This window comes from Prinia subflava, chromosome 6, assembly GCF_021018805.1.
Source record: "Prinia subflava isolate CZ2003 ecotype Zambia chromosome 6, Cam_Psub_1.2, whole genome shotgun sequence".
Classification (NCBI taxonomy): Eukaryota; Metazoa; Chordata; class Aves; order Passeriformes; family Cisticolidae; genus Prinia; species Prinia subflava.
In genome coordinates, this window is record NC_086252.1 from 28,339,394 (window position 1) to 28,363,280 (window position 23,887).

Consider the following 23,887-nt stretch of genomic DNA (forward strand, 5'->3'; position numbering starts at 1 on the left):
CCTTCAGCACTTTTTAAAAATAGTCCTAACAAATTCAAGCAGGTATTGTTAGCTGGAGGTGAAAATACATATAAATATCCATACTATACATAATACATCATTCTGAGTACCAGAAAAACAGCTCTATTACATAGGGAAAGGCCAGGCTCACAAAGTTCAGATAAAGATCCAAAGCTCCCTTAACAGAGCCAGGTTTTCTTTATTTTCCTCAGTCCATTACCAACAAAGGAAATAGCTTCAAAGTTCGGTCCAGATCTGAACTCTTCTTGAACTTCTCACTGCAGCCAATATGCTCTTTAAACCCTAAGCTGCAACAGAAATTGTCCTCTTGACACAGGATAAATCCAGGGTTTTTTGTAGGAGAAATCTGGGAAACCACTAAAAAGAGAGGATGAATTTTCCCATTCCCACCTCAGGTCCACAAAGACATTTATTTAGAACCACAAGAAATACAGGAAATGCATTTATATACAATATTTGGGGAAAGGATATTTTAATCACATTTTTAAAAAAGCATCTCTCCATTAGCTGAGCATTCCATTCAATTTGACTTGAAATAAAGACCTCATGAGCACAGGCAAAGATGTGGTGTGAGAAGAGAAGAGCACAGGTCTGTCCCTGGAAGCCACTTGGGAAATACCTCCCATATTCTGCAGTCCAATCCAGGGTGGAGGCAAAAGCTTGTGCCTCAGAAGTGTTTTTGTGAGAACTGGGATAAGTCCTTGCTGAAAAGGATCATTCAGTCATATCCTGAGAGGGAATGTCACTGCACAACAGAGCTCACACTGTAAGCCATCACACAAGAGCAAGGAATTTTGCCTGCTGACTACCAGGAGCCATTGACATTGGCAAAGCAACTGCACAGTAGGAGTTTGATCTGTAATCCCAGCTCTAGCCCATGCTCGTTAAAGCACAGTGTTTTTGTACCTTCAATCAAGTTTTGACATTTTTAGTAAAAAAAAAGATCTTTAGAAAAGAGATCACTTATTGTGGGGCCCTTCTTCTCATTTTAAAACCAGAGACAGAGAACTTTCCATTACACAGCCCGGTTTACCTTAACAGTGCTTGACAGGAGAAAATGAAAACAAAAATTGTTGGTTGCTTCAGCAATCGATGCTGCTTCTCTGCAAATACTCTGGGCCATCTGGGATTGCAGCAGTACAGCACAGAAGAATTTGGCCTCCCAGGGGTCACCCAGCTCTTCCTGCCAGACACCTGCACCACAGAACTTCGAGGCATGTTGCAAACAGCTCCAGTCAGAGCACTGCTCCCCTCCAGCTCTGTTCTAATGTGCCTAAATGTTTTCTTCCAGGAGGCACATTGCCCTTCAGCCTTCTGAAGCACCACCTTGATGAGCAGTGATAAAGATGATCTTGGTGATGGCCCAAATTATAGCAACGCGTTGTTTGTGCCTACACCATTAGTCAGGGTGCACTTCATTAGAGCTAAGAGGATAATTAAGCAATATGGCAACCCAGAGCATGTTTTACAAGTCCCACACATGCCTTTGGCAGGACAGAGAGGAGCTAGCTTGAGGGCTGAGTAACTCCCAATGACCTCTGGTGACTCGAAGAAAATATTCATGACCCTGAAAAGCAGAACATCTTGACAATAATAAAAGTATAATTGTAAAGCCAAGCAGCTAATGTGCACTTAAATATTTGTGCTGCAAGGTCTGCTGACCTACAGACTAGACTGGGCCTTGTGCTGGCCTCCCAGGAGCCTGCACACATCTGTGGCCATGGCCTGTGGCTTGGACCTGGCTAGGCTCAGACCTCTGAGCTTGGGGCTTTCACATGAGCTCTCCAGCATTGCTTGGTTTTCTTACTTGACTGATCAGCTGTCTTTTCAGCTCAAAATGTCCCACCCTTGTCACCTCTGTTGCTTTGGGCTACTCTGTGCAAACTCCCTGTGGGATGCTGGTGCTCTTTGTCCTCTCACTGGCATATCCAACCAAAGCCCCTCCACAGATGAACATTTGTTCTTCCTCTGCCTTTGATCCATTCTGCCCCAGGATCAAACTACTGGACATTTGACAGAGCAACTTTCAGAAAGACCCCTTTCTCCAGGGTGCATGTGTGTGTACCTATATTCTTATCAGCGAGGCACAGACTTACTTAACACTCACATAACACCACAGCAGTGCAAGAGATGCTTTGTACTTTGGCTTCCTTACCTGATCATAATGCTCCTCAAAAGCCAGGTTCTTGAACAATAGCTGAGGTGCCTCCCCTCCCTTTCCTCATCTCCCTCAATAAACCAAATTATTTTTTTCTCTTTTTTTACTCTTCTAACTGCCTCTGCACACTTGGATGAGGTACAAACTGTATCCACCAGATGTTTTTGGTCACTCTGTTGGGATATCATCCTGAATTTATGATTAATTTTCTCAGTTGCCTGAGACATTTCAGTTTCCCAGCCCCAGAAAACACATCTGGGATTATTTTTATACCTCCTGCTACATGTGTCAGTCAAAAGCAGTACACATCTCTGGACCCATATGCAATAAAACATTTTTCATGGCCTGGGTTGTGGAAGACAGTCTGGATGAAGACGTGACAAACCTGGGAGCAGGGCTGTATCCAAATACAGGATAGTATGTACTAGCCATGTGCTTAAGCAACCAAGCAAAAGCTTTTTAGGCTGTCAGGGGGTCAGCAATTCCTCCCATTACATCCTTATAGAGAGCACTCCAGCTTCTCCTGCTACCTCCTTACAAACTCTGAAGTATTTCTTCCCTCACGCATCTTCAGAAGAAATGCATTTTCTGACAGTGTTCCAGCCACTCTGAGGACCTCCTCTATAACCACATGGCCCATTGCAGAATGGAGGTACCCAAATTCATGTACCCAAATTCAGGTACCCAAATTCATGTGCCACGTGAAGGGAACAGCTCAGGGCTGCAGCTGCTGTGCAAGATGAGCCATGCAAACCATGGGCAGGACTGCCCAGCCACCTGTGCACACAGACACCAGAGGACAAGCAACTTTGTCCCTGAACTGAAAATGCAAATAAAAGTGCCTTCCTTCAGCCTGTTTGCAAGGAGAGCTGGTCCTTCACATCTCTGTTTCTTGAGTTCTATGCAGGCAGATTTTCTCAATCATTAAAAATAAAAAAATGCATCTTTTTGTAGTATTTCTGCATTTTTAGAAGTCCGGTGAAGGAGACAATCACAGAGAAGCATTCATGTGTACAATCACACGTACCCAGCACAACACTGCCCAACTAGAAATTAATAGAAGGGGCCACAATAGCTAAGCCTATTCAGTGTATATCTGAATATTCAGAGGTCACATCCAGACACAGAAAGAAAGAGTTAATGTCTCTCCCAAGAAATTATAAACATCAGTTTGCTACCAGTTCCGACTGCAGATCAACAGTGTTCTAGAATTCTCACTCATCCCGTGCTGACACATCAGTTATTCAGCATGCACTGCTGAGAGAAGCCTTCTAGACACATTTATTTAATTACCTGTACATCCCGGTGTTGGCTTCCAAAGTACCTGCCTGTCACTAGCAAGTCCTGTTATCAATAGTTATGTGCATCCCCAACTGTTAATGTGAAAATTTCTTAGACTTCTACGGATCAGCTTTTACACTCAGGTCAGCAACTTATACTTCAACACCACAATATGAATTTATAGATTAAGCATACACTAATCCCTGCACTGTACTTGCATGATAGAGGTTCAGGTTTTCATGCAAAACCAAAACACTGCTTTAAAACTGGGAAGTTAAGATTGGATGAGAATATGTTACATGCATTTTAATCAATTAAGCCCATTGTTAATTAGACCTATCTGAGGTGTTTTATTACAAATCTATCCATCTGTTACCAACCTCATTTCCATGAAACTAGTGCTCCAAGCAAACCACTTGCATGCCTGCAGACAGACCCACAATCATGTTATTCTCTCCTATTAGGGGAAAAATATGTACTACCAGAATGTACATTGTATATGTTTGAAAGGAAACAAAAATCCCTCAAGTACAAGCTTCCTAGAAAAAAATAACAAACTCAACAAACAAAACCACCACAAAACAAACAAGCAACACCCCCCAAGTCAGGTACTGTTTCTGTGAGAGGCCAGCTTTTTCCAGAAGGTACTGTGTTCCTCAGGATTCTGCTACTGTCAGCAGATGCAGATGCAGAAGCAGAAGCAAAAGCAGCACCTTGTGTCCCAGGCTCGGGTGCGCAGGGATCGCTGACGCAGGAGTTTCCATTTCCATCAACCTCCGCACTGCCCACAGGAGACTTCTCAGCCTGCCCACGGAATGCAAGGTGATTTTGGTTCTCTGCTGTGCTGCGAGGGCACCCCGAGCAGAGCCTGCCAGTCACACCAGCCTTTGCTGAGTTATGCATGAGGAAGGAGGGCAGGAGGTGCTGTGCTGTGACAGCTATTGTGCGCTAGAGACCTGAGCTGGCAGAGTTATTCCCTTCCCAGCGTATTTATCTACATCTTCCCTTCCAGTAACTGTACAAGGCACTAGTATGTTCAGAAAAATGTACCTCTGGAAAAAAAAAAAAAAAGAAACAAACCAAAAATTTGCTTCCTGGATTCCATACACAGGCCAAAAATCTCTTCATCTCTTATTTACATTCACAGAATTGTTTTGGATCAGCTCATTTCACAGCAAGGTATGGAAGCTTTTCTTCAAGTCAAGTGGAGAGAAGGACATGGAGGGACTATGTTTCTGCCCTACGTTTAGAATCTGCCAACTTTGATGTAAATAAAGCACATATTTACACACCCTACTGGACCACATTAGCTTAACCACATTCTTAGGGGCTTTGCTAAACTGGGGGGCAGAGTCATTCCCACAGTGGCTGCTCAGAGGCTGGTTCATTCCCCTACAAGATGCCAACCTCAGTCTTTCCATACATACTGACAAACAGATTTCAGACCTCTAAAATATCACCCACAGATTCTTGCTGATAATGACAAATCCATTTTACAAGTGTTTCCCTATGTTTCTATATACTTTGTAGTGTATACATAACATAGCAGCAGTGTAGCTCTACCCTTCCCTGGGCAAATGCTGCAGCATTTAAAAGCAAAAGATAAATGCTGGGTCTTACAGCACTTAGAAGAAAAAAGAAATTAAATAAGTTCTGTAGGTTGGATGCAGAAAATCCATGCAGAAGTTCTTCTATTTCTATGATGTTTAAAGTGAAAACATTTCTACAACACTTCAGCTATTTCTTCCCTATTTAATCCTGCAGAACTTCTCCATAAATACTTGCTGTTTTACTCTAAAAGTGGGAAGTTAAATTCCTTTTTTGAAGTGTTGGTTTTTGGCTCTTGAGGACAAGTAAAATTTACAGTGCTCCATAAGTAATAACTTTTTGAAATCCAACTTCTTTATAATAGAGAACAGTAGCTTAATACCCTAGAGGCCATTCCTGAAGTTCCAACACTAGTAATTTTTTAAAACTGTGATAAGCATGTCTGATAAAAAGATAACTAATACCGAGAACAGAATGCCAAACTTCAATAATTAGTTCTGCTTCACACTGCAGTATACGAATTGCAGATCACTGCTGCGTGCAGTGACAGGTATGAGGAATGATCACAGAATTCAGTCAATTCATTGCAGGGAGAGGAGGGGGTTTGGAGGAAGGGAATTGCATTGTGTGTCATCAAATTATTAATTGATTTCCCTTAAGTGATCTCAGATCTTTCAAGATGTGGTAAAACTCGAGCTGTTTGCTGCATTTAAACCTGTAGTGCCTAACAACAGACCGGCCCAGGCACATGGCTCATCTGGGGTGGCTGGACAGGAACCCAGCTAGGGAAGACCTCAAATGTAACACTTGGAAAAGGGAGGTTGGCAAACAAACAAACAAGTGAAAATATCCATCAGTGGGTTTCAGTTCCTGTAACCTTAATCTCTGAGTCAGACCCTCTCTCTACAAACAAATGTCAGCATCTCACTGTACAGGGACTGCTTTTGGCCTGGCATTTATTGGCTGCTGAACACAATTGCTCACTCTCTTCATGCCAGAGAAGAAGTGGCATAGTAAGGATGGAATAATCCATCAAAAGAAGGATATTCCCATTTTAAAATGGATATTTCACTCAGTTCCAAATAATACCATCTTTGGATAGTAGTGATTCTCTGTCTCACACACTGTTATCACATCCTTGCAAAGGGAAATGCAATAGTCGAGGTACATTCCTCTGCCCTGGTTCACCTATTGCAAAAAAATGGTGTCCATCAGCATTCAGCTGAGAGACAGGGAGCAGTGTTTTCAGAACACTGACTTTGTTTTCTTTGGTTTCATTCTTAAGCCTTGTTGATTTAGAGTAGTCTGTCCTCTCATTTTATGTTTCCAGGCACAACTGGACAGAGCACCACTCTAACACCCGGCAGAACAGACCCCAGACCCCAGGTAAGGGAGCTCTGCTTTTCTGATCAAGTTATCCCAGCCCAAGGGAGGTCCTGTGCCTCAGCTGAGCCACGCTAACTCACCCTATTCATGGTCCTCCTGTATCTCAGGTGCAAGGTAAAATGCTTCACAGTTTTCCTCCTCTGCACAGCTCTGCAGCAAGCAGGTAAGCTCCTGTACCACAGTTGGGTGTCTGTGCCTAAAGGCACAATCTGCTCTCAACTGCAAATATTACTCTTTCAGAGAAAGTTCGTAGCTGCTGTGAATTCTTCTTTGGTGGTAAATGCTACTGATTTTCTCTTTCACAGCTTCAAAATCCCTTGTTATTTACTTGTATTATAGAAGCACATAGAGGAGTGAACCGAGATTGTGACCCCATATTTCTAGGCAATATACAAACATGCTGTGGGAGAGAATTTGTGTTTGAGAGCACTTACAATCTAAACAGAAAACACAGGCACATGGGAGGAAGGGAAAACTAGATGCATAGAGAGGTCAACTGACTAGGAAAAGCCACCGAGCATGTCAGAGGCAGAGATGAGCACTGACCTTTGCTCTCCTGTGGACTAAAAACTTTCCTGTCCAGCACAAATGAGTTCTTAGACAGCATTTTTTTTGCTATTGTCACAAAACGCATCCACTGAATCAGTGGTGCGTGAGGGAGTGGGGTTAGAGATTAAAAAAATGGGCAAGACTCCATGCATCCTGTCCTCTTCTTTCTGACATCTTGGGGCATGGCCACAGTCTCATCTACAAAAAGAAATTTGAGGTTTTGTGCCTTCAATTTGTCCTGCAGGAGATTCCATTAAACAACATAAGGTCTGTAAATCTGACACTCCCCCCTCTCTGCAGTGTCAGGTAGGAATTTACAACTCCAGACTGTGCATTCCCTTATCTGAAAGGAGCATTGTGTGAGGCTTAACAGATCAGGGTTCTACAGAGTACCCAAATGGAAGCACTGCACAAGTCCAAGGTCTTATTATTAAAGACGATTGTCTAAAGATTTAGTAAGGAACATTTGATACCAAGTACTAAAACTAAAATGGTGTTTTCTAAGATAAACAACAGTCATGTACTGGTTGCAGCTTTTTTGAGCTCTTCAGGAATTTTAGTGTACAAAGAATATGCTACAATGGAGCAGCTGGCTCAGTCTTAGGTGCTGTCAAATTAAAATTCATACTTGAAGTAAGCAGATTGTCTTGCCACTGCTTTAAGTGTATTTTCAGTAACTCTGCTGTAAAACATTTGTAACTTGATGCTGAATCCCATACAGAGGAGAATTTGAGCTTTTTAACATAATGGAACTTTGTCATCCAAATTTGCAGTTTTTATAGGACCTGTGAGCTTCCACTGCAGCCCAGGACTCCCCGTGCAAGCCTGTGTAGGTAGAGCCTTGTCAAAATGCATTATAAGTAATGTGCAATAATAAATGGGGCATCAGGTAGCAGTGGACAGCAGAGCACTGAGACACAACACAGCACAACCACACAAAAAGGAAAGGTCACAGCTCACCAGCCACATAACTCATTGTGAGGTTTTCATAACCAGAAGAGTTTTATTGTATCAGGGATTGGATTCTTCTGAGACCCAAAGGGGGCACATGGGAAAAAGCAAGAGGAGAATGCACATTAACCAAGGACAAGAGAGAGGCTGGCTTAATGGGCTGATTCAGCGTGGGGTAAAGCTCTCACTGACAGTGATAAGAAGGTTTGTGGAAGACCCTCAGTGTTAATACAAGCACTAATGCAATGCCACAGGGATGCATCCGAAGAGAGGGTGATCAGTGTGAGGGTACAAAGATTCTGGAATGCAGAGCTGTCCATGATGATAAAGGAAGGAGTGCACACTCTGCTCTGCCTGTATGCTGAGCTCTGACAGTTACATATTTACACAGCAATGTTAGATGAACACGCCAACACGATGCTTTGGAAGGAAGATACAGCTCTGAAGAAGAGAGATAAAGATGGCACTGCATTTCTGTTTCCACTATCTAGTGTTTGTATTTTTATCATTCTATGTAAAGAAAAATGTCAGTCTGTGACAATGATTTCATTTAGCTGGTGGTCTACTTCCTTTTGCTTCAAAGTGCTTAAGAGTGCAATGATTTAGTTGAAAGTTCTATATGGGAATGCTTATCTGTTTTTGAAAGCAATTGCTTTTAAGCATGAAAAAGCATGGATGGGGCCAAATATAAATTGACAGTCTCAGTAAACTGGGATGATAGTGAAAAAAGGCCTTGAAGCTCTCACCTATAGCCAGTTTAAAATGAATGGCAACATATGAAACTGGAGAACTGCAGAGAGGATGTTGGGGAAAGATGACAATGTTTTTCCTATTAGTGAAGATTGAAAGCATACAGAAACTGAGATGAGACTTTCAGCACACTGGGTAATTAACTGCCACAGTAGAATTTGGTTTCTTGCCATGTCACATTCAGTTTACAGCTTAGGATAACAAACATTTACAAAATGTACTGGAGATTGCAGAGACATAAGATTATATGTTAAATCAATAAAATAACTAAATAAAGAGGTTAAAATATACCAAGGGTAAAATAATTAAAGAAAAATTTCACTGCAGTCGAGCACAGGTCAGGAATATAAGTACAGCTGATGTACAGGCAGGTGCAGTTGTCACTGGCCAGGTGGGTATCACATAGCACTATTTCTCATAGCACCAGCACTGTTTATTCTGTAAAGAACAGGCTTTGTTTTGGGGTTTCTTTTCTTCAGTTGATACAAACAAGGTACAACAAGCTATTTCTCAGAAGTGAGCCAACAAATGTGGTCACAGCAATGGTTTCCCTTGATATAGTGGAGGCAATTCTTCTCTCAAGGCTCCTCTACCGCCAAAAGATGTCCATCTCCACCCCTTTATGTTCTTTGGCAGAGTCGCCATTCAGAACCAAATCCCTCCTTCTTCTTTGTGGCCTCTGCTGATAGATGTGACAAGACTTCTAAGCAGCCTCCTCTTACTGTTTTACACAATGATTTCTGGAGTAGGAGGTTCCAACCCCCCTCCAATGGACCAGCCCATATTCAGTACAAAATCAATTTACCATGGCTATAGTCTCCTTTGTATTTCTGCATCAAGCAAAGCGATTTTGTTCTCCTCCATTTCTGCTCTGGGTTTCCTTACCATTGTAATTCTTTGAAGCTCACTGCTTATGGAGAGATGTGAAGGGTTCTCCAGTACACAGTTTTTGCATTCCCTCCCCCTCTGCTTTTGGACAAATCCTACACTGTCAACTGAGTGCAGTTTTGTACACCTGCATTAAGGGTTCAGCTATCTTTCCATACATGCTTCAAACTGAAAATGCAATCACTGGAGCACATGTGAAATGTCTGTGTATTACCAGCTTTCTAAAGGGGGTTGCATTCTTTACTCCTCTCCAGGTTACATCATTGAATATACTTGTTCAGCATTTATTTGTTTGCTTTGAGAAGAAGCTAAAGTTTGAGGAACTGTCCAATTTGGATCTGATTCTTACAACAATTAGGCTAAAACTCAGGAATCAAAATCAGCACTTCCTGCAGTATTAAAGAGACTAATGAAGAACTAAGAAGACATTTTCACTGTTCTGTGCCTCCTGTTTTTCGTTAGGGAAATCACATCTATTGCATTGGGGGGGTGCTAATACTCTTTCGGATGACAAACACTGCAATATATTCTCATTAAAATTTTGTAAGAAGTTGAACATAGTTTGAATCTTGCCTTGGCTTGGAAAAAAAAGAGTGCGGTGCAAAATTAAACAAATAAATGTGCATGTGATTTATTTTATCCTATCAAAATTCTTTTCTGGTTGTGCACTTAAGGCTTGGTGTAGTACAACCAAAAGGGAAAAAAAAAGGCACTGGAAATCTTTAATTAAGTGAAAGCAGCATTATCAAGACCAAATGAAAGCTCTGAGACTACTTTAATGAGCCAAGGCCAGTCTTGTGCAAGCCAGAGAGATTGGGAAAGTTTTGCAAGGCAGGCTGAAAACAGATCCTGCCTGAACCACAGGAATTTAAGTGAAACCAGACTCTCCCTCTTGCTCTTCCCCAAACTAAAGTAATAGTTTTTGAGCTTCAATAATATGGGCAAAAAATTCTAAACCCTCAGCTAAAAAGGAGTCTTTGTACTTTCCCTATTCAGTTCAGCAGATGTATGTGAGAATTTTGATTTGTTTTCTAGCACATCTAGAAAAAAGATCCAGACCCTGCTCCTACTACAATTTTAACATGCACTGCAGAAGCACATGGACTGACTACTCAGCTGCATACTGCTAGGCATTCCTGTTGGAAATTAAAAGGCGATTTTGCCCCAGTGGGCCTAAATCCTAGCATAGAGGTGAAACCCAACACATGGCTGCCAAAAAACAGGCAGAAAGAATGAAAGGAACCAGTGAGACAACTGATATTTGCAGTCAGGGAGTTCACATGGTACACAGGCAAATGTGGTGTAAGCTTCCCAGCAAGGTTTGCTGGCAACACACATAGATTTTGACCTTTAGACTCTCTGACTTCTGTGGGGTTTGGTGGTCAGCATCACAAACTGTCAGAAAAAGGCCATTTCTGATAAATCACTAATAACCAAGAATAAGCAGGACCTTCCAGAAATTACCAGGCTGGGCTGGAAGAGAAAGTCAGCAGTGAAAAGTCCTCCATGTTTCATAAAAGAGATTTCAGTGGTTTTTATTGTTCTATAGCTACATTGTGCATTACATCTCTGCTTTCCTCCGCCAGGTGCCTAACGCTCTTGATAAGCTAATTACAGCCTTCTGGTTATTTCATGTCAAGCTTAACTCCCAGTCTGAGCCTAGCCCGCAGTTCTGGCATGTATTTTCCTTAATCTAAGACCATCTGTGCTCCATCAGAAAGGAACGCTTAAATACAGAGAAAGTGAAGAACCAAAGTGTAGAATTCTCTGTATCCTGCCTCCAACCCCTGTCCTCAGCATTTCCAATTAAGTGTGAAGCCAACATCCATCCAGTCCTAAATACTCTGGAAGGCTCAGAGGAGACTACACTTGTCCACAAATACAGCAATATTTTTCAGTGGTCAGTGTGGAAATGACAAGCCAAAAAGGACCCGAATCTCTCAATTTCTTCAGATGAAGAGCTTCATAATTCAAATACCACCACATCCCCAGCAACACATGCAGAGGTTGAGTCCAGCAATTGATCAGTGTAAATCAAATACTTGTCTCAGAGAAGAACAAGGAGTCAGTTTGGGGAAAAGAAACAATGGGGTTGATTTATCAAGAATCCTCATGATATTTCTCAAGTCTGTTTTTTATTGGAAGTGCAGTACAATTTAAATCAAAACTGGACTGCAGTGTTAGGGACGACGGCTCTCTGCCCCTCCTGTCCCACCACCAAAATTTCAAGTGTTCCTAAGCCCTACTGCCCCCTCACTGTCCAGCCCACCTGGAGACAGCCCTGCCTGCTGCCACTGCCAGCGCCAGAACCTGACCACTGTGCACGGCATCCATCCACCCATCTTCCTCCTGAGGCTGGCAAACAGATGCCTTCAGCCTCCCTGCTTGGTCTGTCACAGTTTGCCTTGCTTCTGCCTCCTCTTTTCCAACACCAGACGTCAGCACCTGATGCTGTAGTAAGCTCTGCCAAGCTTCATCTCAACAAGGAATGTATTTGGTCCTTCTCCTGCAAAGATGGCTCTGGTGCAGTGTCTTTTATTCCTTCCTCCCAGATCCTCTGTTCTGTTCTCCAGTCTGCACTCTCCTGCCAACCCAGGATTTATTTTTCAGTTTCTTTCACTTTGAGTCCTGTCCTTACATTCCCACTTCCACCTGGCTCTTCCCTTACCTCCCCTCTAGCACATTTGCATTTGACCTCTATGAAGGTCAAAGATTCCATAAATGAATTTTGAGAATATGCCTTATAATTAAGATGGAATACAAAATGATTCTGCAACAGGATTAATGCAGCATACTTCTTTGTGCTTCTTCCACCTAACTCCTTTCTGGAGGTTTTCAAAGCTTTCACATTTATCTTCTATTGAAAAAGATTTCTTTTCTTTTCTTTTCTTTTTTTTTTTTTTTTTTTTTGCCTTGTTCTTAAATCCTCTATAACCGATCTCACAGCAAAAGCTACTAAATTTGTAACAATCATATTAGCCACATACATTTTTTTTCTCCTGTCATTGTGTTTACCACTATTATATTTATGAACCATTGATCATTCCTTTCTGCCCCATGCATCAAAATTCTCTCCTCTTAGGCAACTGCAGCTTGTCTCTTAATATTCCCAGGCTAAGTTAGAATTTTTTTTCCACATTCTTAATAAAGCTTAAATCACTTCTCTCTGGGTGACCTTGCAGCCTATTCAAATGGCTGAAGCCCTGTTAGCCCTTTTTCCTTACCTATAAGGAAGTACAATATTCTTTTTCTAAAACCTCAAAACCTTGCTTTGTCTCCTGTCTGAAGTGAATAATTAATAATTAAATAGTGTATAGAATTCTTGACAGAAAAATGTTTCTGACAAAAACATTTTTATTAACCCTCTCCCACACTCCTTCCAAGCCGCTGTCTTTTTTACACGAATTTGCTGGTTTATTCATATACTAAGTATTTTTATCTGAGGGGATACATTTGTATAGCATTCTTCCCCTAGCAGACCCCAACTATTCTATTTTTACGTTCAAAATAGGTAGAAAACAAGTAGTGGAAAAGGGGTCCATTTTAAACACGTGGGCATGCTGGAATTGCTTACCTAAAAAGCAGAGGTGAAGCTAACAACTGCTTAATACTACATCTACTATGAATCAGAACATGACAATTTTGTAGGCTCACAGTTATGGGATATTTCCTATATTTACAAGTGCATGTAATCACATACAACATTTAGATCTTAAACAGAAAACCACATATTTCAGAGCACTTCAAAAGCACAAAGTGTCATTATCTCAGCTTCATATGTGGAGAAAGGGAAGTTCAGACTGGGGACAGCTGGAAACCACCTTACCTCTTCACAGCTGTCTGTAAGTGAAGCAGCCAGCCCATGCCACCATGCCTTCCTTACAGAGAATGGAGAAAAAGATGCCAATTTTCTGCATGTGCCTTTCCCCCACTCACCACACTTGGTTTCTGCAGTCTCAGAATAGTCTCTACTTGGTCATGTTAGCTATAAAAATGTAACAGATAGCTGTACCAGGGCAGGGTATCTTCTAGATGGAAGAAGCATTTCAGTGACAGTAGAATAACTTAAGATCATTGTTCCTGTTAACTGCTCAAGCTGCAGTGGCACCCAGCAACTTATTTATGCCCCACAGCCACATTCCCTCACCCTCCTCCAGTGGTGTAACCCACCCTTTCTTTCCCATTACCCACCCAGTAGCAGGCAACCCGCAGCAGCTATTGCCTGATACTGTTCAGCTGAAGGTTTGCTGCTGATCCTCCTCCAGCCCTGAAGAAAGGTTTCTGAGGATGCAAACTTCCCATCCTTCTCCAGTCAGGGTGGCTGGAGATGCCACAGGCACAGTCAAGGTTGTGCCCATTTGCCCATCTGCCCTTTTAGACTGGGTTGGGCTCAGCCTGGGGAAGGTAGGTGAAACCTTGGAGGCCAAAGCTCTTTGAGGCTTTCAAAGGATTCAGGGATTCAGCTGCACCTGCCATGCTGAGCCAGGATCGATATCCTGTGGGAGTGATGAGCAAACTGTTCCCATCTCAGCTCCCCAGCTCTGGGTGTCTGGTAACAGCTGTGCCGGCCACGACTGTGACTGCTCCACAGCTCCAATAATCCCCTCCTATTAGTCATTCAGAACGGCTGTGCTTAAAAGAAGCTGTAAAACACACATCAGCTAAACTGTTACTAACAGAGAAAAGCAGGATTATTTACCTAGGGAGAAAAATACATACAGTAATATGACATGTGTTTACTATAACATATTTTTTTCTTTTTTGCAAAGAGCTCAATAGTTGGTTTTAGAGGAAACGTGAAGTCATTTGTGGGCCCTTGAGAGATGCAAATCAATAAATGGTGATTTTTTTAATGCTCTCATTTTAAATGACTGGATGTTAACAGGGTCAAACATAATCCTGTGCAGAGAGCCAGTGCAAAGGACATGAATCATTTAGATCTCTCTTAAGCTCTGCTTTGAGAACAAAATGTAGATATTCCTGTGCATTCTCAGTCTTTAAGAAGCGCCAACCTGCTTCCTTTTTTTTTTTTTTTTTTTCCCCAGTAATTTGCCCACGTACTCCATTGTTCATCTCGTAAGATGCCCAGTGTGCTCCTTTGTGTTTTCAAGGACTCCTCTGACTCCTGACATCGCAGCCTGCGCGGCCCCGCTCCCCGGGCAGGGCCGGGTCGGGGCGCGGCGCCCGGGCCGGAGGAGCCCCGGGCCGGGCAGGGAGCGCAGGCTCTGCCGGGACCCACGGGCGGGAGCCCCCCGCAAACCCGGCCTTGCTGAGCGGGGACAGCGCGGGGGGCAACCCCTGCTCCCCAGGACAGGCTGCAGCAGGACCGGCTGTGGAACTCAATAGGGCACTGCTCCCACAGCGACTGCTCCTGTCAAGGTGCACATTAAACCCGTCCTGTGCTGGAGCCCTCACTGAGGATCGTGTCACAGCCTTAACTGGGACAGGAACGACTCGAAACGCGCTCTGTGCCTTGCGGGACGCCAGCCCTTTCAGCGAGCGAACAAACCACTCCCGTGCCTAAAAAATATCCCACATACCCAAAGGCAAAAAGCGTATTTTTGTATAAACCTCATTTTGTAAAAATCTTGGCTTAGGTAAGGTGTTGCCTACAACAAGAGGCTGATTTGCCTCTCAGAACATCTGCAGGGCTGTGTTTGTTGACAGCAGCACAGATGAGTGAGTTTGTCAGAGCAGGGGCAGCACATGCAGATCCCCCAGAGCCTCCTGGAGCTGCGGGAGTGGGAAGCAGCCCACAGAGAAAAAGGGCTAAACATGCAAACCAAAATATATTTTGCAATGATAAAGAAGCAACATTGGTAACAGGAAATGAGAAGTCCAAGGAATTTATTTTTCTTTCAATTTTCATTTTTTCCCCTCCCTCTTTAAAGTATGTCTAATGGTCCTGACTGTAAGTTGCAAGAAATAAGAGCATTAGTCTTCATTCCTTACACATAAAATGCCTGACAGGGTTTTATCAAATAAAGAGTCCAATATGCTACTCTTATCAGTAAGTGACTTCAGCAGCTAATTAAATTCTCAGTTTCTAAATCCTGCTCATAATGTCTGCTGACAAAGACCAAAACCCCCATAGTAATTTTGGCTTTTAGGTGAGGTGAGGCTGGGAAGGAGGGAATGACAACTAAGGAATTACCCAGGGAAGCAGGCTGGCAATCTGCAGCTGACATCCATCATGTAAACCTCACTTTACCGTGCAAGCAGAACAGGGTAGTTCCCCTCTGGATGCAGATCAGCTCCCTGGCCTTCACTGACTCCAGGAAGGCTGCCCTGCTTAAAATACAAATCCAAACAGGTACAGCTCCTGGACCTCCTCTATAGGGGTGCTATCCCCGTGTATGTGATCCTCCCGTGTATGGGTACACATATAAAAATACATATGTAAATATATATATAAGAACTTCCTATACCATGCTTAAATACTCACTTTAAAGAGCAATTAAATTGATCATGACTAGACAGTAGACTCTGAGCCAGTTTAGCAGACCTATGAATGCGCATATTGAAACATTTTTGCTCACTAAAGCATGCAGTATGTTCTTAACTCAGAGAATTCTCAAAGGAAAATTGGCATTTATTTAAAGCTAAACCTGGGCTTAAAAGCTTTTCTGGTTATAAATGGACTCCTGAGCTGGGTTCTCTCAGACAGAGGGGATGTTGTGTTCAGAAATCACTCAACACTATGGACTGGGAGAAGAGATTTGCTTTCTCTGCTGTCTGAATTTCAGCTGATGAGTAACATCAGCAGAAGTTTGATTCTGAACTCAGATTCTAGGGCCCATAAGAAAGAACAGTTCCCTGCAGCAAGGAGCTGGAGAAGTGTGTCCTTGAAGGATGAGGTGTGGCCTTCAGACACGGCCACCTCCAGTCTGACATGCATTATTTTCATCCCTTGTCTCTCACTCCACATAGAAATTTCTCTCTTACATAAATCTTGGGAAGGATGACTTGCACCTGAAAGCTGCAATCTAGCTCCTGACCAGTCATTTTAAGGAAGGGAATATTCAGGGAGTAGATTTTATTTGGAGACCCAAAACCATAAGAATAAATAGCTGAATTTACCAAAAAAGTTCTTCCAGCCAATATACGCTTTATTATGGAATAGCTTTAAACCTCTAGGCTGAGAGCGAGAGGTTTTAGGTGCAGCTTTGGAAGGTGATTTATGAATAGATTTATATGTTAATCTGTTAATAAAAAATGTTTCATACTGATAAAATATGTGACAACCAGGACTCAGCTATGAGCCACATATTAAAGACTGCATCTGCTCTAGTAGAGGTCTTTTGATTATGTTTTTAAATGAGAGAACTGCATTGGCCTGAAAATAAGGAAATAAATGTTGTACCTAGAAATATGTGCCGCTTAATTCAAATGCATATCTGGGAATCTGCAAGAAACAAATAATAAACTGCTTTTGAAAGTGAAGCGTATTCCTGAACATTTCAAAATAGAGTTCCTGTCAGGCAACTCAATGGTACATAAAGATAGGCAAAGTATTCTTACTCTTTCCCAAAATTACTTCCCAAGGTGGATTTTAAATTGGATGATAATCTTCACATTCCAACTAGATTGAAGAAATAAATACCTTCAATAAAGTTTGACCAGCCCAGCCCTGGGCTTGTGCTGCATTATCAATGCCTAATTTTTTCATGATCTTTGAAAGGATATTTTGAAAAATAGGAACAGCTCTGGCTCAAGGATGTTTCTGCAAGGAAATCTGAAATACAATACTTATACCTCTCTTTTAGTGGCAAACCCCACAGCACTTTATAAAGGAGTGCTACAGCCCTATTTTACGTCTTAAACACCAGGCAGACAAACTGGGCAGATTAACTTTACCTCACGCATCCTTAGGCAGAGCCAGCAGCACTAATTTGGCCCTCCAAGCCCCATCTGGTGCCTATCAGCAACTCTTGGGGATATAAGATTTATCTAACATTTGCAAGTTTTTTGATAAGTGCCAGGGCTTTATGAACATATTGTGAATCCTTAATATTTCTCAGTGAAGTATTTTCACCAGGAAAGATTACTTGAATGACAATCTGTGCAGTAAACTACATTACTCACTGTTCCCTGTTGATTTTGTTTATCATATTTTATTCAACTATACAAAGAAAAACCAGGTTAAACCCTGCCACCTCTCCTCACACTTGTATACATTTACAGACAATGTTTCTCATCAGCAGACATAAGTGCGGCACTACTGGGACCTAAATAAGTAGAAAATAATGCATTTAATACTTGGTTTGATTCAAAGTGCAACAGACAAAACCTGTTCCATTTGTTGCTATGTGATATATTGAGGACTGATAGGCAAGTTTTATTATTATTAACTACACTTTGTTGATACATGCTGTTGATTTACCAGTGATTATACGCAGAGTTAAAGATCCCTTCAGGGAGTAGCAGGGAGGGAAGTGTGTCTTCAGGAGCAGCTGTGCAGTTTGAGAGTTTCATCTCTGCAGCAGGGATGTTGCTGCTTCTTAGAGGGAAGAAAAACTGGAGTAAAGCCATCCTTATCAGAAATGCACCAGATAGGTGGCAGCAGTTTATCTTCTACAGGACACTATGGAAATGTTTTGTTGCTATTTCACATTTCAACAAATGCTTATTCCAAAACCCCAACAATATCAGTGGATAGAAATTTATTTCAGTAAGGTTCTGGTCATGATTTAAGAGCTGATACAGTATATTGATAAATTACTTTAAGCTTGGTTTTAAGCCTTATGCCTCAGTGGGACTGAGAAGTTCATCAAGTTTTGTCCTAGTGACTGGGTAGCACTATCCAAAGTGCCCCTGTAAATACAGGGGATCTTATTGAGAAATGTGGAGCCAAACTTCAGAAGCAAATGAAGTTGTGTGCTCAGTAGCATTCTTGTCTTTTGCAGTGGGGCACCAGTAGATCTGTAATTATAGACGTAGGTGCTGGTGGAACTCCACAGGCAATCCTTCCTAATTCAGGTTTATGGCTACTGGGGAACTCACACACTGTCTCTCTGCACTTAAGCCACACTTCAGGTTTTGTCCTTAGGAAAAAAATATTGTCAATTAAAGCATATTTTGATCTCAATTTTTTTTTGTCTTTCTTAGGTGAAATAACTTGTATCTTCCAAATAGTTTTGCAATAGGCGCACTTATTTATTCTTTCACAGTCTGTTAAAATACAGTACAAACTCTTGAAGTATTTTAAATACTTAAAATACTACTAGCCTGACATACCAGCACACAAATTTCACAGGACTGTTTAAAAACTTTTTATAAGAGATCTTCCATTAAAATAAATAATTGAAAACAAAATATTTTATTAAATTCTAATATTTTCTATTACACTTACCAGATGAGAGTCCAGAAGGACTCCTTAGATCCATAGAGAAGGGAAAAGGAAAAGAAAAGAAAGAGGGAAGGAAAATGAAAAGGAAAGGGAAAGAGGAAGGGAAAGGAGAAGGGGAAAAATGATGCTCCAAACAAACAAGGACTACTGTTTGAGATGGGAGAAATGCATATGTAAATTCTTTCTTTTGATATTTCAGAAAATAACTTGACCCAGAGTATTTGCATGCCAATTAACCATGTATTTCATTCTCCTTCAGATTTTACAAAAATGTCAAAGCAGCTTGTTTTCATCTCAGTGCAAAAAGGTTGGAAATCTTTGTATCTCAAAAAGGTTGCAAAAATAATTTCCTACTCAATTTAATTGAGAACTAAGAATCCAGGTAAAATCCCAGTGAGCAGAGAGTAGGCACGGTACTGTGATTTATGAAATGCCAGCAAATAGCCTGCTTTTAACACACACCCCAGAGTAGCATTCCTTGCTAAGAAATCCCAATCAGTATTGTGAGTTTTAAAAAATTTGCTTAAAGGCTTATGTTTTTAAAATGACCCTTCCACCTACTCTATTAATTACCAACTCCAGTATAAAACTGACTTTTCTATGGCCTCACCATGAAAGCTGCAGATTAGGAGCTAGCCTTGTTTCAGATCCATGTATAAATTAAACAGCATGGTCTCCAAGTGCACATCACTTAAAAGAGGTGTTCTATAAGACGTCTAACAACAACAGTTTACAATATATATAAGACAATCATTTAAAGATGCACGTGAAACAGAGACTTTGTTTAAAAGATAGGCTTAAGATTTAGGGGAGAGTGTCCACTTTAAAACTGTGCTTCTTGACTGTTGCAAGAATTTGAATGCTACATGCCAAAGTTTCCAACATTAACAGGTGTTTTTGGATACCCCTCCTCAAGATGCTGATTTTCAGTAATTTTTAAACGAAGTGCTTCAGTTTTGGCAAGAAAAAGAGGTAGACAAAATCACAAAAGATCCCCAAAATACTTGGGCTATAACTTCCTTATGAATATTGAAGATCAGCCAAAAAAGTTTTTCACAGAAGTATTCACCACCACCAAAGTTCTCACACAAGTAAACTCACTTGGTGAAAAGCTGCACAGATTCTAAATGGAATTTCTGAAACACACTTTGGAAACAAAGAGAGGAGGAGGAAAAATCTCTGAGGAGCTGGGACGTTTGGTTCTGTGGAGCAGGTAATGATCTTGTTCTGTTTTAGTTTTTGCTCCACTCCATCACTAGTTCTCATGTAAAAGATTAGTGGCTTGGAGAAACAACCTCAGCAGAATCAACAGAAAATTCTAAGTGGGGAAGAAACATCAACACATGGTAGAGCAGAGGAGAGATAAGAAAGGAAAAGAATTGACCCCTTAATTATAAATGGGCCCAAGAGCTGACACATCCTGAAATCAGACTCTCTTTTCTCACTGCCCTGAAGTCAAAATTCTTCTGTAGAGTAATGCTGGTTTTTTACACAATTCCTTATCAATAACTTCCCAGTTAATACTAAATTTTGTCTTTTAGTTTACTGCAATTCCACGACACTAACCTCCTATCTGCACTATGTGCCATGCCTCTTTCCCACAGGAACCATGCAGTCTCAGGATACAGCACAAGAACACTTTGGAAAAAACAGCTTTATACTCCATCAAAACATGCTTAGAGGGGTACACTCCTCTCACTGCCAGGCTTTGTCCCACAGCCAACATATCCTGATGTCTTCACACACTGGGCTCCTCATGTTTCTGCCCTCACCTCATGGAAGTACAAATGCAAAGGAGCACCTGTCAGCACAAACCTGCACCGTGAAGCAAATTTAGCACCACTGGCAGGATGACAATAAAGTTGCATGAGGAAAAATAAATCAGAATATAATCTCAAGATGAAAAACTATCCCGATTCAGGCCTGGCAAGATCCAGACTGTATTTTATTTACAAGCAAAGAGGACATACAAAATAATGGAAATTAACATTGTGATTATTTCTTGAACTGCACTCTCGCCCCTATAGAACTATATGCAAGTTCCTTGCATTTCTTGTCTCACTTTCTGATCTGACCTTTAAAATGATGCACGGCAAAGGGAAGGTGGTGCCTTTAAACTGCATCATGAGCTTTATGGAGACAAGCCAAGCAGCTACTTAGGCAACCATTAGGTCGGGAAACAATCACTTCCATCATTCCCAACACGTGTGTCAACATAATTCCATGCTCTCTTTGTCATGCAAAAAGTCTTGGCAAAGTAACCGGATACACCCAGAAAGCAGGAGCGAACTAAGCTCATTATGTTAACCGGAGATCCCACAGCAACCTCCAGCGCCATAGGAGACTTCCCATGTTTTGCAGTGAAGAAAAGGAAATTCACTGCACTGAAGAGGCCAAGCCTGGCTTCAGAAGTGTATGGGGGAGATTCACAATTGGGTTTTGTGGAAGGGGATCCCTGACAAGCACCAGAGGCTGTGTCAGGCAGTGTGATAACGGGTGTTGTAGAACGTACGACACCTCTCATAACTACGGAGACTTCCCTCTCCTGTGTGCCTGCTGGAAAGCCTCCAGCCATGCTAATATGGATCTGCAAAAGGGAAGGCACTGCCAAATGGGAGCAGCAGCTTCTCTAACTCTTTATTGTTGTCATTGGTAACTCCAGACTTTGTTTTCCTTTTAAAGGAAGATTCAATGCATTTTACAACCATTAAACATCTTTTCTTCCCTCCAGCTATACTTGTAACTCTTACTAACAGCAAAAGGCTTGTGCACATCAGAATGGCTGGCAATACTACTCTAATGGCTTCTTTGTGTGGTCAGGTACAGGAGCAAGGCCTCTCAGTCTGTCTGAAAAATGCTGAATACTTCTTCGGTGATCTAGCAACTATAGAAGATGGTAAGTATCCCAGAGCATAAGTGTTAATCTATTTAAAGATAAGGAGCTGGTGTTTTCTTTAACAATTTTTGCTGCACCCTTCAATTCCAGATTCAGTGCAGTGAGAGTAAAGTCATAATAGTGCTGGATATTTTCAAGCCCTTTTAAACATCAGCTGCTTTATCTTGGTAAAGGCAATAGTAACATACATTTTTCAAACCCTTTTGCCTCTTGAATGCTTGCAAGTCCAATTGTGGGTTTTAGTAATGCATTCAGAAAAACACAGCTCCTCAACAATCCATGTTCACAAAGGCTTACAAGGTCTAAAATGAGGATGGATGAGAATAGTAAAACCTTCTCCAGCATGTGGCTGTCATCTCTAAAGAAAGCCAAGGATTTCTATTGATTGTTGTGTTTAAGCCTGTATCAGTCACACTCCATGCTTTCTTCCATTAGATACCACATTTTTGGCAGATGCCATTACCACCCAAAAAGCAGAGAGCACCATCCAAGTGAGCAAGCGTAGCAGAACCCTTCCCTCAGCATTACCACTGGAATGGGAACAAGTATTTGGTTCGGACTTTGTCTTCTCCCTGCTCCACCACTCTGGGCAAATTTACACTATACAGGCTTCTGAAAATGTACATCAAATATTACAGAACTTTCATTAACAAGTCAAATAAAATAAGACAGTAAAAAGCGAACATACCTGAATAAGAGAAACGTTGTGTAGACTAAGTCTGAAGAGGTAGTTCCTGCATGAACAAGCAGAAATATGACAAACCATTAGGCTACCAAAGAAGGAAGGGAAAAGTTATTAAAGCAAGTAATAGTTTTTGGCCATTCATGTCTACAAACAAAAGGTTTTCCTGGACTCCTCTCCACAGAATACAAAGGCAGTTATATGCCTGTTCACTGACTTGTTCATCAGTACCTTAGTGAACCTGGTAGCAACGTTCTGAGCAGGTCCTAGTATTAAATATTCCAGAATCCATAATGAAGAACCACAATGAAATCCCAGAGACAAAGGGTCACTTGCAAATTCTCAGCAGGCTTTCGTTGAAGTCCGTATGGGCTGCAGTCATGTTTTTCACTGAATTCTGAGAAAACTGGGATTGGACAGAAGCCAGCTGGAGCAGAGCTGACTTCCTAGAATGCTCCCCCAAGCCTGTTCTTGTGGGAATTCCCACTCAGGACTTCAGGAAGAGAAGAGATACTTCTCAGTGGAATCTCTCTGCACAGAAAATCAGCAGGGAAATCAAGGCAGTGACTGCAGATACTCCCAATCCTCCTGTCATCGTCTCTTCACAGGCAAAGCAAGGGAATTCCTGACAGAAGTCACTGTAGCATGAGATACCACATATGAGCTGAGCTCCTGTCACCCTTCTGAATGTTCATATCCCATCACAAATAGGAGGCAACACATATTTGCATAAAACATCTACAGATAAGGCCTAGTTAACAGGATTTGTCTCACATTTTTGCTTGCTAAGACAATGCAGTTAGAGAATCAGATGACATATTAAGCCATACAGACTGGATTGTGTGCTTGAGGCTTTTGGCCACATATAACTTCATTTTTTTGCATCCTATCTGTCAGAAGGTCTAAAGAGCTGTGATGCTTTTCCAACATCACTGACACCACAATCTCCCAGAGAATACACATTTACACCATACAAGGTGAATTAAACTACACTTGTGGAAGTGGCTCTGTTTAAATGGTAGAAAGTGCAGCTTTGATGATATAGGTTCACCTGCTCTAGAAATGCCAGTATACAGACATTTTCCCACCTAGTGAAAATGCAAGTTCCAGTCCTAGGTCAGTTACTCCAGAAGAAAGATCCTATAGCGATGAACAGGTCCTGAGGACTCTTGAAGAGCCTTCTTCAGGGTCAGTACACCCTGAAGGGTCAGCAGCACACCCTGACCAGGCAAAGAAAGTAATTCAAACTCCAATAGTGAGAGGTTCATATTGGGTCACAATGACCACGACAAGGCTACAGCAATTTTTCCTTTTTCTGTTATGTATTACTTGTGTATCATCTAAGGGATAAGCATAGAGTTGCCTGTGTACTTTGTCCCAGTTCTATAAATAAATCAAAAGCTCTCAAATGCTGCCGACTTAATAAAG

General features: G+C 41.7%; 1 protein-coding gene across 1 annotated transcript in view; it reads right to left on the bottom strand.

The window, feature by feature from the left end:
- The window catches only part of SEMA5B (semaphorin 5B), a 264,588-nt gene that overhangs the window by 80,467 nt on the left and 160,234 nt on the right, over positions 1 to 23,887 (bottom strand). The window contains exon 5 of the mRNA XM_063400862.1: positions 22,466 to 22,511. Coding sequence (XP_063256932.1) covers positions 22,466 to 22,511 — 46 coding nt within the window. The remainder of the gene's footprint in view (positions 1 to 22,465; positions 22,512 to 23,887) is intronic.